The 19,154-nt window shown below is 41.7% G+C and overlaps 1 protein-coding gene across 3 annotated transcripts in view; it reads left to right on the forward strand.

The window, feature by feature from the left end:
- Positions 1 to 2,373: 2,373 nt before the first annotated feature.
- The window catches only part of MEMO1 (mediator of cell motility 1), a 274,285-nt gene continuing 257,504 nt past the window's right edge, over positions 2,374 to 19,154 (forward strand). For 2 of the 3 annotated variants that reach the window (XM_085612203.1, XM_085612205.1), the window contains exon 1: positions 2,374 to 2,646. In XM_085612203.1, coding sequence (XP_085468329.1) covers positions 2,586 to 2,646 — 61 coding nt within the window. In that variant the 5' untranslated portion in view covers positions 2,374 to 2,585. The remainder of the gene's footprint in view (positions 2,647 to 19,154) is intronic. The other variant, XM_085612204.1, reaches the window with a different exon arrangement.

Below are 19,154 nucleotides of genomic sequence, written 5' to 3' on the forward strand. Positions count from 1 at the left end.
TCAGCAGGCAGGAATGGAAAAACGCGTATGAGGCGGATGGCGATATGGATGACATCAAGGCGTATATCGTACGAGGATGGCCAGAAAGGAGGAGACAAAGACCAAAAATCAGGCAGTTCTACGAGGTCAGAGAAGAGCTGTCGGTGGGAAACGACGGGGTGTTCGTCTACAGAGGAGACAGGGTGGTACCACCGGAGAACATCGTACCGACCCTGCTAACCATACTACACGAAGGCCACCTGGGAATCGTGAAGACAAAAGCCAGGACAAAACAAACATAATGGTGGCCAGGGATGGACACGCATGTAGAGAGGCACGTGAGAGACTGTGTGCAGTGCCTGGGTGCGGACAAGACACTTAAACCTATGAGACCACCCTTAGGGAAGTTCACGAACCCCAGCAACCCATGGGAAGAGGTGGCTGTGGACATACTGGGGCCAATACTGGACGACCAGGGGATCCCCAAATACCTATGTGTAATAGTTGATAAGTACTCGAAATGGCCAGAAGTGCACATCAACGAGGTCATGGACACGGACGAGATACTACGCTTCCTCAAGGCGGTGTTCCTCCGGGAAGGCATACCCAGGAGCATTATCAGCGACAATGGTCCCCAGTTCATCTCCGACAAGTGGGTCACGTTTGCGAACAGAAATGGCATAATACTCAGACACACCTCGATATACCACCCGTCCAGCAATGGACTAGTAGAGAGGTTTAACAGGGTGCTGATGGGCTCCATACAGGCGGCCATCACGAGAGGCAAAGACTGGGAGAAAGAAGTGCAAAGCACGATATGGGCGTACCGTATCACCCCCACCGGTACGGGGTACAGTCCCTTCCAGATCTTACGGGGAAGGCAACCCTTCACCAGAGACAATGTGGCGTGGCAGGAGAAGACCATCACTAGCAAATGGTCTCCAGCAGTGGTGCAACACAACCTGCAGAAGGCACAACGCATCTATACAGAACACTACAACCGCCACAAGAGGACAAAGGAGATGGCGTTAGAAAAAGGGGAGTGGGTCAGAGTGAAGCTGGCAGTCCTAAAGCGGAAGGGAGAAAGCAAGTACTCCCCACCCCTCAGAGTAGAAGAAGTGTATGACCGGGCGGCGTTGCTCAGCGACGGAAACGTGTGGTCACATGAGCGCATGGCCAAATGCAATAAGATCTTACAGTGGCCCCGAGAATACACGGAAGGGGAAACCCCGACGGAAGGGCCGATAAGAGACACAGACTCATCCGAGGGAGGCCACGGAGAGAACATGAGCGGAGAGCAAGAGAGAGAGAGAGACAACCCAGGTGGAGGACCCTTGGGGGAAACCACCCGAGAAGATGGCGAGGTAAAAGAGAGAGAGGGCCAGGGCACTCCGAAAGGTACCGACGGAGGCCCGGTCGCAGAGGGAAGCCGAGAAGGACATTCCACTCCGGTAAGACACACCCGGGGGGGAAGAGCAGTGGTGAGACCATCCAGGTTTAGAGACTTTGAAATGGACTGACCACTTGGTCTGGGACCTTGTGTTGTGTGGTATGAAAAGGGGGAGATATGTAGTGTCGCGGTCTAGTTGACGCGCGCACTACGTGAAGACGGCGATGTGCGTAGCGGCCGTTAGGACGCTACTGCGCATGCGCGACATAGCACGCGAGTGAGAGACGGCGATCGGAGCGTGTTGCCCGGCGCTCTCTCGGCAATTAGAGATAAAAGTGTAATAAAGGTTTCTGCAATCTCCTGAGCGCCTCCTGAGAGTTACTGGGGGGAAAGCTACAGATAGCCTGGCACCTAGCTTCATTACATAAATGTAAAGCTGTTCCGATCAGGGGCTCCCAAAATACGTTTGGCCAGGGGCCCCCAAAATCCTTAAGATGTATCTAAGCATGGCTAAAACTATTGACAAAGCCAATAGATCGCAAAGGCGAAGCCTATTGGCTTTGCCAATGCTTTTTTCTAGCAATGCCATTGTTTATCTCCCTCTCGTTTTCATTTAATTTCCAACCCGTAATTGCCTTTTCTTTTCGAGGTCTCCGTTTATTTTTCACGTTTATTTTAAATTCCATTATTTGGTTTTAAGCCACACCGCCACGAGGCTATCACCGAACGCAGTCAGCGCTGAGAGAGAGAAAACTAAGACAGGGATTAGCAAATATTGAATTGGGTTCCTATACGTCAACAGACCCCACCTGCTGATGACAAAAATGGCAGTAGCTAAATATTGATCTAAACACACGTGCGCCATCTGGACTCACAACCAATCGAAAAGTGATGACCGTTTCCTCGACGAATCTGAAGCCTTAGAACATACTCTGACAAACTACAGCCAATAACAAAACGAGAATACCTCCCCAACCAATCCAGGGCCTCCTCACTTTTCCACCACAGAAAGAATATGATTGGTTGCGAGCATCTGGGTGGGACAGGCTCAGGCCCTGATCGCTGAAATTACGGGACAAAAGACTTCCGCTAAAGCAGTAATAAAAGACAACGGGTTCCAGTCTTCGCAATTGTCGATCAGCTGTCTCTTTAACTTGCTGCAGCCACATCTTCAGACACCCCAACTATATACACCATAGGCGGCTCGGGCACCAAGATGTCCAACCGAGTGGTTTGCCGGGAAGCCAGTCATGCTGGGAGCTGGTACACCTCATCAGGTACATGCATTATTTTTCTGATAGCCTGTCACTCCAAAGAAAGCCCAAGGGCAATTGAAAACAAGTATAACCAAGTGCCCGTTAGAAAAATTAAACCTACCAGCTTAATATGCAAATCAGCTTTTTCCTGTCCTCCGTATGACGTCACTGACTCCCGGCTTGCCCAACTGGTCTGACGTCATACGTGATGGGATTGTTCAACTCTCCGGAGGTAAGCTGTTTAATCTGTAAACTAAATATTTTTCTGGACCACAAAACTATAATAATCGTTATTTGTTGCGTGTTTCCCCTCCAGTTGAAAGATAAATTATCAGAGAACCCGCGTGATAATTTAAGGGTACCGGCTACCGGTTTGCGTGGGTGCTAAAAGCGCCGAGGTTACCGTATGGCATGAGTCACCCCCTCGAAATATTCCACCATGACAAATAAAACACGTTCGTATGAAATGCATATTTCAAGAAAAAACAGAAATGTACAGTTTATAATATTTATAACTTACCATCACTGCTCTTTTTAGATGCAATGGATTTAAATATCATTTTCTAAAATAGCTAACCCATTTATAAACGCTGTTGATCTCAGAATCCACAAAGAGTAGAAAAACATGCACACTACTAGAGTTTATTATAATGCCGACCAGTGTACGACCGTACACCTGGGGCCCGTGATTTAACGCTAACTACAGATAATCTTAGAATTGTTTGGCGTAACATCGATAACAACGCCCTTTTTGAAACAATGATAAAATCATATCCTACTCTAGTTAAAACATGTCTGATGTTTAGTACTGGAAATATAGAGGTAGCTGCCGCTTTCTCAAAGCTATGTAACGGGATTAAACAATTACTTTCTAAACCAATTAGAACATTTAATCCCGAACCTGGTTGGTTCAATACAGAATGCTCAGTGGCCAATAGAGAATTAAGAAAGGCCCTTTTAAGCAAACCGAGAGTAAGCTCCCTCGTGACCTCATGCAGGTGTAGTTACAAGAAAGCCATTACACGTAGAAAGGAGGAGCTCATTAATGACCATTGGGCAAATCTTCTCCGGGCAAATGCCCTAAAAAACGGAAAAAACTTCTGGAAGGCAGTTAAAGACATGAAAAATGTAGGTATTATTTCCTCACCGCTCGGATGTAATATATCCAGCGAATCCTGGGAGGCTCATTTCACTAAGATCTATGCCTCCCCAATCTCTAACGAACCTGAAAAAGTTTACACTTTTACCTCTGGAATACAGATTGAATTAACTGAGGTTGAAGAGGCCATAAGTCAAAGTTCAGGAGGCAAAGCACCAGGTCCAGATGGGCTCCCGATTGACTTAATTAAAGATAAACCCGACTTCTGGGCACCACTTCTTACCAATATTTTTAATAATCTTACCGATTCATTTATTCCTGACTCTTGGTCATATAGTACTATAGTCCCAATTTTTAAGAAGGGGGACCGGACGGATCCGAGTTGTTATAGGCCAATTTCATTGATTGACAATACCCTAAAAATTCTGGGTAGGGTATTATTTAATAGGATCAGCCTATGGGCAGAGGAAAATAAGGTCTTGCACCCATCCCAGCTGGGGTTTAGGAGTAATGTTGGCACGGTTGAACAGTGCCTTAACCTTCACCTGATTATTAGCAAATATACTATAGCTAAAAAAACACCTATGTACCTAGCTTTCATGGATCTCACGTCAGCCTTTGACTTTGTCAACAGATCACGGCTGTGGCAAATTCTTTTGAACTTTGGGCTAGACGACCAACTGGTTTTCTTTCTGGCATATTTACACAGAGACCTGAAAGCTAGGGTGCGTATAGGAAGGAATGGTGAGATCTCGAAGGCTATTAAAATTGGCAGGGGGGTGAGACAGGGCTGTGTCCTGGCCCCGCTTCTTTTTATATTGTACATTAATGATCTAACTAAATCACTTTTGCCTACAACTGAAGACGTCCCAATTATCAAGGGAAACAAGATCCCCGCACTGCTTTATGCCGATGACGCCGTGCTAATGGGGCGCACCCCTAAAGCTTTGCGCGCCTTGGTTCACGGTTTTGTGAATTTCATGGCAAATTTGGGCCTATGTACTAATTTTAAAAAATCATTTTTAATGTCATGTGGGTCCAAGAAACACTCCAATTTTACTATTGTTTTAAACTCTAACCAATTGATTAGCACATGCACTTTTCCTTATTTAGGCCTGGTATTTGCATCAAATGGTTTATGGAATGATCATATTGCTCACTGTAAAAGGAAATTTACCAATTCTATTAATACAATCTTGAGGCTACCAAAGCCAAAAAATATAGGGGTAGTTCCTTCTATTATTAAAATTTACAGATTACAATGTGTACCAACTGCTACATATGGTGCAGAGGTATGGGGGCATTTCACCTGCACACCTATTCAGTGCGAAGAAAATAGATTTTGTCGTAAAACTCTGGGAGCCCCTTTCTTTTCTTCCACATATGCTAGCCATAGCGAATTACATCTGCCGTATATAGAAGATTTTATAAAGGCTCGCCCGACATTGTTCTGGTTAAGAATTTGGAAGAATAAGGCTGCACAATTGACCAGAGAGATAATCATGGATTGCATGAATTGCGACAGAGGGTTGGATATACCGTGGCTGGCAGGAGTACATAAAAGTTTGACTAATTTGAATATGGTTGTCATATGTAGTGAGAAGAGTCACCTTCTCACAAAGCAAGGGCACTCAATAAACAACGAAACTGTTGAGTTTCTTCATCCATTTATTGACTTCATGGATTGAGTTACAACAAATTCATCCGATTAAATCTCTCGTTGAAAATATCATTTCCAAATGTGATAGTACATAACAAAGATTATTCTTCTTAAACTCATTAGACATCCACCCAATGCATTTCGGGTCATTAGTGTCTGACCCTTCTTCAGGGGTCTAAAAAATGAAATGAAACAGGACCATTAGGTTCACTATCCAGAATGAATGAATGCTATAAACAGTACAATCAAATACATACATAAGACGAAACATATGTACCAAATCCATAAAACTGTAATGAGAACAAACTAAGTAGAAAATTAGGCGTGAGAACAAGAAGTGAAGAGAAAAGAAAAATTAAAAGAAACGAAAATTAACAAAACGTGCAAGGGCTAACGAAGCGTATAGGTGACACAGGATCGAAAACCAATTAAAAGAAACACGGAAATATCACGCAAGTGAGAAAATTGAAGCGGGTGAAAAAATACGAAGGCTTAAAGCGAGTGAAAAGGTTATGTGAAAAATGATACTAAAGGATCCCATTTAAACCCAGGGGGGAGCGTGTTGAACGGAGACTTACTGGAAACCGGACGGTTTTCACATGTCTAAGGCTCTGCTGGCGGCGTGAAGGTTCGACGTCGGTTCAGGATCATCAATCTAAGACACCCCGTGAATGGTCAATATATATGAGTGAAAATGAGCCAATTGGTTACGTGATGACGTAATTTCGCAAGCCTATGGGCATCAAGTTGTCAAAAATAAGGACGCTGGCGGCCAATAAAGCGGCCAGACAAATATAAACCGTGTGAAAACGAAGATACGAAAAAATAAAATAAAAAAATTAAAAAACCTCAATAAGGTTACAAGAAAAAAGAAATCAGTAAAGTTAAAAAGAAGCAAGAAACAATAAAATGAGAGGGAAACAGATTCAAGAGTCAAAATACAAACGTAATAGAGATACGTAAGTGAACATCATCATTCGAAAATAGATTAATGGATTATGCATAGGGAATTTCAGGACCGGATAACACTGTTTGCCAATGGAACTATGATTAATTGACTAAAGAAAACAGGCATATTCTATACGATCATTCAACCCGATGGGGTGGGAACAATTAAGTTTTTTTATCCAGAAGTATTCAGTCCTTAGTCTTTGTTTTGCAGGATCCATGTCTCGACGTTGTGTGATCTTTTCAAGTATTGTGAACCGCAACTGAGAAATTTGGTGACCAGTTTCAATCCAATGTGATGCTACAGCTGATTTGTAATTCTTCGTTCTGATGTTACTTTTATGTTCTGAGATCCGAATTTTCACTTTCCTCTCAGTTTGACCTACGTATATTTTTCCGCAGGGGCATTTGATGGCGTATATACAATTAGTCGTATCACAAGTACTTGTATGATGTAAAGGTATGGAGTAACCTTTCGTGGGATGATTAAATTGGTTGCCAATCATTACGTTACCACAGTGGGTACAGTTTTGACATTGAAGCATACCTCGCCATGGTTTAGTCAATTTCTTAGGTGTATTCAAAATTTCCTTAATGTTTTTTGAACGTTGAAAAGCAAATGTGATTTTATTGTCAAAAAGATCAAGAAGATCTGGTTCCATAGAGATGATTCGCCAATGTTTACTTATGATTTTCTTAATCTGTGATGATTCAGTGGAATATTTCAATACACATACAGTTTTGTTCTTGTCTTTTGTGTCTGTGGTTTTTTCTTGGAGAAGGTTAACTCTGGGTAACAGTGATACTTTATCTGCTGCTGTTTTCAACACACTTTCTGGATAACCCCTTTGTCGATACTTGGTCAATTGTTGTTCAATAGATTTAGTTAAATCATCATTGTTGGATACAATACGTTTTATTCTAATCAGTTGCGAAGTAGGTAGATGTTTTTTTAAAGTTTCCGGATGAAAACTCTGAAAAAGTAAGCTGGAATTTCTATCAGTCTTTTTAATGTGTAGCTGAGTCGAAATTTGATTCTGATCAAGTTTGACAATGACGTCAAGAAATGTAATGGTTTTTTCATCAATGTGGTAGGTGAATTTAATCCGATCATTGTGTGTGTTTAGTATCGAAATATTCTCTACAAGTTGTGAACGTGATCCTTTCCAAATAAAGAATAAATCGTCAATGTACCGTTTGTACATGATGATACCTTCTTTCCACATCGTATTATCAAGGATGTGATCTGTTTCAAATTTGTTCATAAAAATATTAGCATACGAGGGAGCCCCCCCGAATCCCATAGATGTGCCACTTGTTTGATTATAAAAGTTGTTTTGCCACTCGAAATAGCTGCAATACAAAGCAAATTGCATGAGTTCCATAATAAACAACCTTTGTGACTCCTCTAATTCACTTGTTAGCAGGCTCCATTCTAATGCCTCGAGGCCTTCATTATGGGGTATTGATGTATATAGCGCTACTACATCAATAGTGCACAGACTATAGGATGCACCATTTTCAAGTTCAACCAAATTCAACAAGTTTAAAAAAGAGGTGGTGTCTTTAATGTAGGTAACGCTTTTCTGAACAAGAGGCTGTAAGAATTTATCAACAAATTTACCAATAGGCTCAGAGATAGACCCACACGCCGAGACAATGGGTCTGAAGGGAGGGTTATTAATATCCTTATGAATCTTTGGTAACATGTATAGCTTGGGTCTTCTTGGAAATTTTGTGTCAAAAAATTGTTTAGTCTTGGTGCCAATCCAATTCATTTCAAATGCATGTTTAGTAATGTTTTCTAATATTTGTTGATATTCCACAGTAGGATCAGATTCCAAAGGCAAATAAATGTCTTGATTTGCAACATGTTCATTGACGTTATTGATGTAGAATTCAGTGTCCATTATGACAAGGGCGCCGCCTTTGTCTGCTTTAGAAAAGGTTAGTTGTTTGTCAGCACTTAAATTTTTAAGTGTATTCCATTCTTTGGGAGATAGGTTCAACTTTCTTGGTTTGACAAATTTCATTTCTTGTATGTCCGCTAGTACAGATCTCTCAAAAGTTTCAATAGTTTTGTGGGTGAAAGGCGCACAAAAGGTACTAGTGGGTTTAAAGTCTTTATCCCATGTTTCTGTGCATTGTGGTGTTTGAATATCTTTGAAGAAAAATTTGAGTTTCAAAGTTCTGAAGAATTTAAACAAAGCGATTTCCGTTTCTGCTTGGTTGGAATGGTAGGTGGGAACGAATGTCATGCCTTTATTAAGTAATTTAGTTTCTGCTTTGGTCAACTGTTTCGATGAAATGTTGACTATGAGGTTGTTTTCGATTTCTGACTCCTGGTCCTCTCTGCAATTGTTTGATCGGATTCTTTTACTCCTTCTGGTTGGCTTTCTGTTAATGGTGGAGCATTGGCCGCGGGGCTGATATCTAAAAAAGCAGGCTGTTGAGTGTTATTACTTGTGGATGGTTTGGTGGTGGATAAGGTTGCTTTGTTTAATGGGCCTCTTGATCCTGAAATTTCTGAGTCTGATACCACACTCTCTTGAGATGAAGATGTAGTTGTCTTTTGTGTGGGTTGTGATTGCCATTTCCTTTGATTATAAACTTCGGCCCAAGTATAAACTTCTTCTAGTTTATAATCCAGTGTATCTCTACGGTATTTTCTAATTTTTCTTTCATTGACTTCCTTTGCATATTTTTCCAATTTCAAGTTGATGTCTTCAAGAGTTTTGGTGAGATCTGGAATTTTATTGATTTCAGTCTGTAAAATTTTAATTTCCTCTTCTAATTCAATTAGGACTTTTGAAAGTTCTTCCACAATCAGGAGAATGAGGTCTAATGAACATTTGTTCAGTATCTGATAACATCTTTCAACAAATTTCTTGCTGTTTTTGCATAACATTGGCTTGAGGGCTATCCTAAGTCCCCTCGGTATTCTTTTGTTTTTATGATAATGGATTAACGTGGTGGCATGCATCCTTTGATTAATTTCTTTTTTGCTTATATATTCAAACTGTCGCAAAAGTTGAGAAGTGGTAGTTTTTTGTGAAGTGAAACTTCTGGTCTCCTGGATCAAATCATAAATTTCTTGGGCGGCTTCTACAGAGAAGCCGAGCGTTTCAGCTTTGTTGGTGGTCAATTGTGCGATGTCGTCTAATTGCATGATTACTGGTGGTGCAAACAGGGATGAGAAGGACTAAGCAACGAATGAAAAACACTATGTTATCCCTGTGCACTCTTATTTAAACAATTTCGGCAAAGTTCAAAAAATATTTTGTTGGTGCTCCTTGTGTCACGTGGAGTCCTCCCACGTCTTTGTGAAGATTGTCATATGTAGTGAGAAGAGTCACCTTCTCACAAAGCAAGGGCACTCAATAAACAACGAAACTGTTGAGTTTCTTCATCCATTTATTGACTTCATGGATTGAGTTACAACAAATTCATCCGATTAAATCTCTCGTTGAAAATATCATTTCCAAATGTGATAGTACATAACAAAGATTATTCTTCTTAAACTCATTAGACATCCACCCAATGCATTTCGGGTCATTAGTGTCTGACCCTTCTTCAGGGGTCTAAAAAATGAAATGAAACAGGACCATTAGGTTCACTATCCAGAATGAATGAATGCTATAAACAGTACAATCAAATACATACATAAGACGAAACATATGTACCAAATCCATAAAACTGTAATGAGAACAAACTAAGTAGAAAATTAGGCGTGAGAACAAGAAGTGAAGAGAAAAGAAAAATTAAAAGAAACGAAAATTAACAAAACGTGCAAGGGCTAACGAAGCGTATAGGTGACACAGGATCGAAAACCAATTAAAAGAAACACGGAAATATCAAGCAACGGTACATTGACGATTTATTCTTTATTTGGAAAGGATCACGTTCACAACTTGTAGAGAATATTTCGATACTAAACACACACAATGATCGGATTAAATTCACCTACCACATTGATGAAAAAACCATTACATTTCTTGACGTCATTGTCAAACTTGATCAGAATCAAATTTCGACTCAGCTACACATTAAAAAGACTGATAGAAATTCCAGCTTACTTTTTCAGAGTTTTCATCCGGAAACTTTAAAAAAACATCTACCTACTTCGCAACTGATTAGAATAAAACGTATTGTATCCAACAATGATGATTTAACTAAATCTATTGAACAACAATTGACCAAGTATCGACAAAGGGGTTATCCAGAAAGTGTGTTGAAAACAGCAGCAGATAAAGTATCACTGTTACCCAGAGTTAACCTTCTCCAAGAAAAAACCACAGACACAAAAGACAAGAACAAAACTGTATGTGTATTGAAATATTCCACTGAATCATCACAGATTAAGAAAATCATAAGTAAACATTGGCGAATCATCTCTATGGAACCAGATCTTCTTGATCTTTTTGACAATAAAATCACATTTGCTTTTCAACGTTCAAAAAACATTAAGGAAATTTTGAATACACCTAAGAAATTGACTAAACCATGGCGAGGTATGCTTCAATGTCAAAACTGTACCCACTGTGGTAACGTAATGATTGGCAACCAATTTAATCATCCCACGAAAGGTTACTCCATACCTTTACATCATACAAGTACTTGTGATACGACTAATTGTATATACGCCATCAAATGCCCCTGCGGAAAAATATACGTAGGTCAAACTGAGAGGAAAGTGAAAATTCGGATCTCAGAACATAAAAGTAACATCAGAACGAAGAATTACAAATCAGCTGTAGCATCACATTGGATTGAAACTGGTCACCAAATTTCTCAGTTGCGGTTCACAATACTTGAAAAGATCACACAACGTCGAGACATGGATCCTGCTAAACAAAGACTAAGGACTGAATACTTCTGGATAAAAAAACTTAATTGTTCCCACCCCATCGGGTTGAATGATCGTATAGAATATGCCTGTTTTCTTTAGTCAATTAATCATAGTTCCATTGGCAAACAGTGTTATCCGGTCCTGAAATTCCCTATGCATAATCCATTAATCTATTTTCGAATGATGATGTTCACTTACGTATCTCTATTACGTTTGTATTTTGACTCTTGAATCTGTTTCCCTCTCATTTTATTGTTTCTTGTTTCTTTTTAACTTTACTGATTTCTTTTTTCTTGTAACCTTATTGAGGTTTTTTAATTTTTTTATTTTATTTTTTCGTATCTTCGTTTTCACACGGTTTATATTTGTCTGGCCGCTTTATTGGCCGCCAGCGTCCTTATTTTTGACAACTTGATGCCCATAGGCTTGCGAAATTACGTCATCACGTAACCAATTGGCTCATTTTCACTCATATATATTGACCATTCACGGGGTGTCTTAGATTGATGATCCTGAACCGACGTCGAACCTTCACGCCGCCAGCAGAGCCTTAGACATGTGAAAACCGTCCGGTTTCCAGTAAGTCTCCGTTCAACACGCTCCCCCCTGGGTTTAAATGGGATCCTTTAGTATCATTTTTCACATAACCTTTTCACTCGCTTTAAGCCTTCGTATTTTTTCACCCGCTTCAATTTTCTCACTTGCTTGATATTTCCGTGTTTCTTTTAATTGGTTTTCGATCCTGTGTCACCTATACGCTTCGTTAGCCCTTGCACGTTTTGTTAATTTTCGTTTCTTTTAATTTTTCTTTTCTCTTCACTTCTTGTTCTCACGCCTAATTTTCTACTTAGTTTGTTCTCATTACAGTTTTATGGATTTGGTACATATGTTTCGTCTTATGTATGTATTTGATTGTACTGTTTATAGCATTCATTCATTCTGGATAGTGAACCTAATGGTCCTGTTTCATTTCATTTTTTAGACCCCTGAAGAAGGGTCAGACACTAATGACCCGAAATGCATTGGGTGGATGTCTAATGAGTTTAAGAAGAATAATCTTTGTTATGTACTATCACATTTGGAAATGATATTTTCAACGAGAGATTTAATCGGATGAATTTGTTGTAACTCAATCCATGAAGTCAATAAATGGATGAAGAAACTCAACAGTTTCGTTGTTTATTGAGTGCCCTTGCTTTGTGAGAAGGTGACTCTTCTCACTACATATGACAATCTTCACAAAGACGTGGGAGGACTCCACGTGACACAAGGAGCACCAACAAAATATTTTTTGAACTTTGCCGAAATTGTTTAAATAAGAGTGCACAGGGATAACATAGTGTTTTTTAATTTGAATATGGAACATTTGTTCCTAAATCCCTCAGATTATAGCCCTGCTAATATTAAAATTATAGAAAGCTCACTTTATGCATCTTTTAAAAAAACTAGACTAGCAACTGAATATAATAAGACCTCAGTTGTTAGATATATGCAAGTTGAGTCTGTAACCCCAGATTTGCCTAAATATCTCTTAAATCCTGTTGGTCGTTGGGAAAGGGGCTTATTCTTCAGGCTGAGAACAGATACAATGAAATATTTGTTGTCTTTTCCTACTGGCTATACTGCTAACCTCGAATCCTCTGTCTGCCCATGTAATAATAGCTCGAAACAATCAATGCTACATTTTTTATTTTTCTGTTCTTTCTATTCCTTCCCCACAAAACATTTTTTGATCCCGTACTTTAAGTCACAATGTGTTTCGAACTATAAGATTGCTTTTGATATGGTGCTTGCTATCAATAATGATGAATTATGTTTTAGAGTTGGATCCTTTTTAAAATTGGCGGTACGCACTCGTAATACTATGCACTCGATATAATTCCGCTATTTTATATGGTTATATTAACCGTATTTTTCATAATGTGTTTTGTTTTAATTGTACTTTTATGGATATAATGTATATCCGAATAAAGTTCACATTCATTCATTCATTCATTATAATGCCAAGTTAATTAAAACCGTTGCAGGTACATAAAACATATTAAAACACAAAATATCAAGGATAAAACGGGCAAAAGGGCTAGTGATAATACAAAGTGTTAGTTAAGACTCTAAAAAGACATAGTTGAGTAATAACTTCTTTATTTGTAAGTTATATCTATACAGACAGCAGGACCGCACAGCACCATCTCCCCGTCTCTCCACCAACCGCCACCACGTCAACTTAATTCCCCCTGGCATTCTCTCCCCATGGGAACTTTGCATTCTAGGTAAGAATGCAAACCCCCGACACATCCTTCCCCTTAATAACATATTAAATTTAAACAAGGAAGATGAATGGTAAAACACGACCTGAAGGCATCTATACATAATGAGCAACCACTTTTAACTTTCCCCACAAATTAATTGGAATACCAAAATGTGAAAACAAAATGATCATATACTTGTATACAATGTATGGTATATGACCTAGAATTTACCCCAGAATAAAATCTTGTAATTTATTCCATCTCCTAGTAGACGCCCTCTTACGCATTCCTACATCTGCAGCTCTATCACACCTGATATCATTACCTCGATCAACCCTCTGACTTCCATCAACATCATGAGTAATAGCCAGTTTGTCTTTATTCCACCACTTGCCATCATCCAATTTGACAACACACCTCTTCACCACCACCACTTTCTTAGGTGATGAGAAATTAGATACCCCCTTGGCTATAACTCTTGGAATTTTAGTTCTCACTAAATCTTCAACTTTCACCCTTAACATTTGTCTGTTTTCCAAAATATTTTTCCTGCGCTTGCACTCTTTTCTTCCTACATCGTCCAACTTTTCTTTGGATATGGAGAACTCATCCATCCACTGTCTCATCATTTTAGGTGCAGGAACCCAATACAAAAGGTAACACCCCCGTTTCTAAGTTAGGAGTGATGTCAACGGCCCACAATAATTTTCTTAACTCTACCTTACAGTTCAGTTTATTCACTCTTGATAACTGATTGTCCTTTAGAACTCTATTGAATATTTCCACCAGACCATTACTCCTAGGATGATGTAAAGAAGTTCTGGTATGCTTGATCCCTAAGTAGGCCGCCCTCTACAGATGTGAGCATTCATGGGCATTCGATTGCCACACAGCGCAGGAGTGGTGAGCAGCTAATCACGAGTGCGCCCTCCCATCGCTGGTCGACCCGGGCTGCTGTGTACCACTTATCAGCTGTTGGCTTCACTGGCATTGGAGCATGGTGTTGAAACCTTTTCCTGTGCTGGGACGGGATGCGTCAGTAGTAGCGAGGTCTGTGGTAGAGAAGGCGGTGCCAGTACGGCTTGCAGCCTGTAGCTGCAGAACCGGGGGGCCATCCCAGTGCCACTGCTGCTCCTAGCGCTCGGTGCCCTTTGTGCTGGTGCACATGAGGATTGGATTTGGCAATACGAGTTTACTGCCTCTATGTTCTGCCTGAGTCCTGGTAGCTGGTCTTTCGGAGGCCTTGGTGTCCCCAGGACACAATGATACTGAAGAAATTATGCTCTGAGCTTGTAATTAAAAAAACATTAAGACACCCACCAGTGGCAATAGAGGCTTTCTGCAGCAGTTTTATAAATCACACACTTCTATTTCTGGATGTTTCTGAAAAATAGCCAAAGTTATGCCTAACGAAGCAGTGGAAGCTTTCAGTTCCTCGCTTCCATTGTCCTCCTGTTCGGCTACATCTTTTATGCCTTTGGTCGAATCAAGTTTAAATGACTGGAAGTATACTTGTTCCTCTCCAGCTGAAGCTGAACCTCCTGGTCTGGCTAAGGGAGGATTGGAAGGGGATAGAGAACCATTGAGATTTTGTCAGTTGTTGGGAGTATCTGAGTGCTCAAGTCATATGCCCTTAGAAGAAATGTCGTTACAACAAACAAATGATGGACGGAATGCTGACAATGCAGACATTCTCCCCCAGTCAAGAGATCTGGGTTAAATCCATCGTACGCCACTGGAGTCAAGCTATCCTGGCTGATGACGGCTGATAGCCAGGAACCGGTCCTAGGATGCTTGATTCCGGTCCAGGGAAGACATGGCTTGGCAGTTCGGGCTGGACTGTTCCCATGAGGCACAGGGTCAAGACTGATTTGCATATGTCTTGACTGGGGTGGTGTAGTGGGCAAAAGAGCGATGGATTTAACCCAGATCTCTTGACTGGGGGAGAATGTATGCATTGTCAGCATTCCGTCCATCATTTGTTTGTTGTAACGCTTTTCGCCCTAAGTGGGATGGGTATTCCCAGACGTGGGACCCGTGCTCACTACGCCACTGGAGTCAAGCTATCCTGGCTGATGACGGCTGATAGCCAGAAACCGGTCCTAGGATGCTTGATTCCGGTCCAGGGAAGACATGGCTTGGCAGTTCGGGCTGGACTGTTCCCATGAGGCACAGGGTCAAGACTGATTTGCATATGGCCATGTCTAAACTGGGGTGGTGTAGTGGGCAAAAGAACGATGGATTTAACCCAGATCTCTTGACTGGGGGAGAATGTATGCATTGTCAGCATTCCGTCCATCATTTGTTTGTTGTAACGCTTAGAAGAAATGTCAGCAGCTGCTCATTCAGTTTAGATCTGAGGTAATGTCACCACCTCCATCCTGTCAGGAGGGCTGCCTGTGTTCAGATTTAGTAGTCCTTTCTATAAGTGCGTTTAAGCCGATGACAAGGAGGCTGCTGTGAGAAGCTGGCCTGATATATGCTGTCCACTAGTTATAGAGGGCACCCTGTATCAGTCCAAACAACCCCTTATGGGGATCGGTTAAAGACGACCTTTATTGAAAGCTATCCTAGTGGTAGCTATGGAGAGCAGCCTTCAGGCTAAGTCTTGAAGGAATGCAAAGCAGCTTGTTTTACCAGTCTATAATCTCTTGAATGACCAAATGAAAGGACAACCACACCAGGTATATATTTAAAATATATGTATTTAAGATAAAACACACCCCTCTAGTCTCTTTATGAGGCTAGAGTTCGAAGTACTTAATTTACAAGTTAGCAATCAACAGTAATAGCACAAATACACGTTTGGGCCCTAGGGGTGTACCAAACCATATACCAATAAAGTGGTATAAGAACCACGACTGAACTAGAAACATGGCCTAGACCCTGTAGAAGTGCTTGGACCACAAGGAACCACCCAAGGTAGTGACACAGGGGACGCGTGCAGTGTGCGAACACAGCCGCGAATCGCCGTTTACTTCTATGGGGAATGTCGTGGTTGGAAATTTAGAGTTTACGTACACTTAGAAGATATTATCATCATCATCATCATCAATAAGTCTTTATTTCGATTAAATTCATCATAAAAGACATTTGAACAGAGATTAAAATATAATAAAAAGTACACTTACATTAAGACCAAGCATTAAAACTCCGTAGTTATAAATAAGATTAAAATCCATACAATGAGGGTAAAAAAAACTGAATAAAAACAGGACACCTTACTAGCAGGATGACCCTGCTCTTATAATCCAAACCCAACCTAAAAATTTGGCCACAGCAATTACAATGGGTTCACTCGTATCATGTCTCAGTAGTCTTAGGGCCACTGACCCCACTCTGATGCCCATGTTACGGCAAATTGGTTTAAGCCATTTCTCCCGAGGAACTGAATAGGCAGGGCATTCGAAGAATATATGTCCAATTGTTTCTCTGCGATTAATAGACCAATGACAAGATTCGGACTCCGCCCCCTTCCAATTTTTAGTAAATTATCTAATTGGTAGGGAGCCGACCCTTAGCTGATGATAAAGTTTCCTGTCACTGGGCTTGCAGATAATATCCCAATATTCTTCCAGTAAGGGGTCACTTTTACACAACAGAAACATACCGGACAGAGAGGTAGCCGAATATTGACTAAAATGTTTCTGCTGAATATGAGACCAATATAGACTTTTAAGTAATTTTTTAGAGGGGAAGGGATTGTTGGCGGGATTAGACCACAGAATTCCCAAGCCCATAGACTCCAGGAGCAATCTAACTTGTTTAAATGATACTAGGTTTCCCGAACCCAAAATGGAACGGACATCCTGGATGGCCTTAGCATATGGTTCTAGTTCTGGTTTGGTCCAAATTCTTCTCCATAGCGCCACTGGTTTAAACCGGGCAATATCATCTATTGAGTGACACCCAAGATCCAATATTAGTGGTTTCACGGGACTTGAACTAGGAAGACCAGTGATTTTCCTTAGAAATTTATTTTGGGCTTTAACCAAAAAAGAAAGGTCGGCAAACCCCGAGAGGTCCGCGCCATCAAGAATCGCCGAGCTGATCCTAATGTTATAGATCTTCATGGCGGGACCTATCCTCTTGGTCTGAGACAGACACAGCTCTTTGGCCAAGCACCCGGATAACTTTGCAAACTTTAAAGAGAGTGTCAATTTGGGGCTTCCAACTCAGTTTGCTTTCAAGGACAATACCCAAATAGGTCATAACGTTAGTTTGTTCCAGCTTCTCATTGTTCATCTTAACGTGACCAGCCACTCGTCTACCCTTGTTAAAAACCATAAGCTTTGTTTTTGAGACATTGACTTGAAGGTCATGATCACGGCAAAATTAATCAAACTTATTTAAAGCCGCTTGTAAACCCATCTGCGTCTGCGATAATAGGTTATCATCCGCAAACATAAGTAACGGAAACTTGTTTCCACCTAGGGAAGGGGCGTCTGTTGAAATGGGTAAAACATACTGCACAACCCTGTTAATGAATAACAAAAACAGGGTTGGCGCTAAGACGCACCCTTGCCTGACACCCCGTGTTACTGCAAATCTATCAGTGACCTGCCCTTGATTCCCCCATCTTACCCGTGCAAAATTCGCATCGTGTAGCCTGATCACAATATTCAAAAGATCTGGGGGCATCCCTAATCTACCTAGAACCCCCCATAGTTTAGACCTGGGGAGTTTACGTACACTTAGAAGATATCTACGAGCGAACCCTTTCGGACTTGGAGGTATCTAGGGCCAACACCCACGGGAGCTCCGGAGTACTCGAGTTACCTCGCCCAGGAAAGCCGGGTGCATAGGTGTCAAATGGTGTCAGGTCGCGTCGCTGTTTTCAATGGAAGCTGCTCAGGAAGTGCTGCTGCCGTGCAGGGGAGAAGTGTCCGGACAGATCCAAGCCTGGATCTAGGATGGAAGGAACCTAAAAGCAGAGGGGACAGAGTCTGCGTCACTTACCAGTGACCAAGTGCATGATAGACCAATGCCCACAGATGTCGGGTGCTTCAGGTGAGTTGACGGGTGTCTTGACTCTTCAGCCACGAGGTTCAGGAGGCGCCGATGATGACCAGGAGCTGGATTCGAGCTGTCCCACGAAGTCTGTCGAGTGCTGCGGTGTCGGCGACCAGATTGGACCCAACAAGCCTTGGCAACGGCAAGTCACTTGGAATCAGAGAAAGGACGTCGGTGCAGACCAGCAAGGTCTGGGGGACTCACCCAGCGAGGGTAAGTCGGGACACGTCTGGAGCAACCAGGAAAGCCCAATCAGAAGAGGAGTTGCCTTCGTGGGGACCTACTAGCCAACGGGCTAGCTATTGCGAAGGAGCCTAGAGCGGTCGCACTGGAAACTGGCCCACGGGTCACTAATGGAAGGCCAGAAATCTTCGGTGCAGGTGGTGCTACTCGGAGCCCAAAGCACAACTTCGAGGAAGAACAGGAAGATGATTGATCAGCAAAAGATCACGGTGTCCAGGGGTCACGGTTCCACATCACCCACAATAGCCACGGGCCTCAGCTTTGCTGTGGACTCAGGGTAGCCTCGGGGAAGTCTGGAAATCCACCTCTGGTGATGCAAAGACTTAGGCATCCGGCGGAAGCTTCAGCGATGCAGACCGGTCAGTTGCTTCTTTGGTGCCTGCCAAGCAGGGGAGTCACTCCTTGACCCGAACGTCGAAAGTCCAGGATATATATTGCAGAGTTTCGTCCAGGGTAATCTAAAGTCGC

The sequence above is a fragment of the Triturus cristatus genome, chromosome 6, assembly GCF_964204655.1.
Source record: "Triturus cristatus chromosome 6, aTriCri1.1, whole genome shotgun sequence".
NCBI classification, from domain to species: Eukaryota; Metazoa; Chordata; class Amphibia; order Caudata; family Salamandridae; genus Triturus; species Triturus cristatus.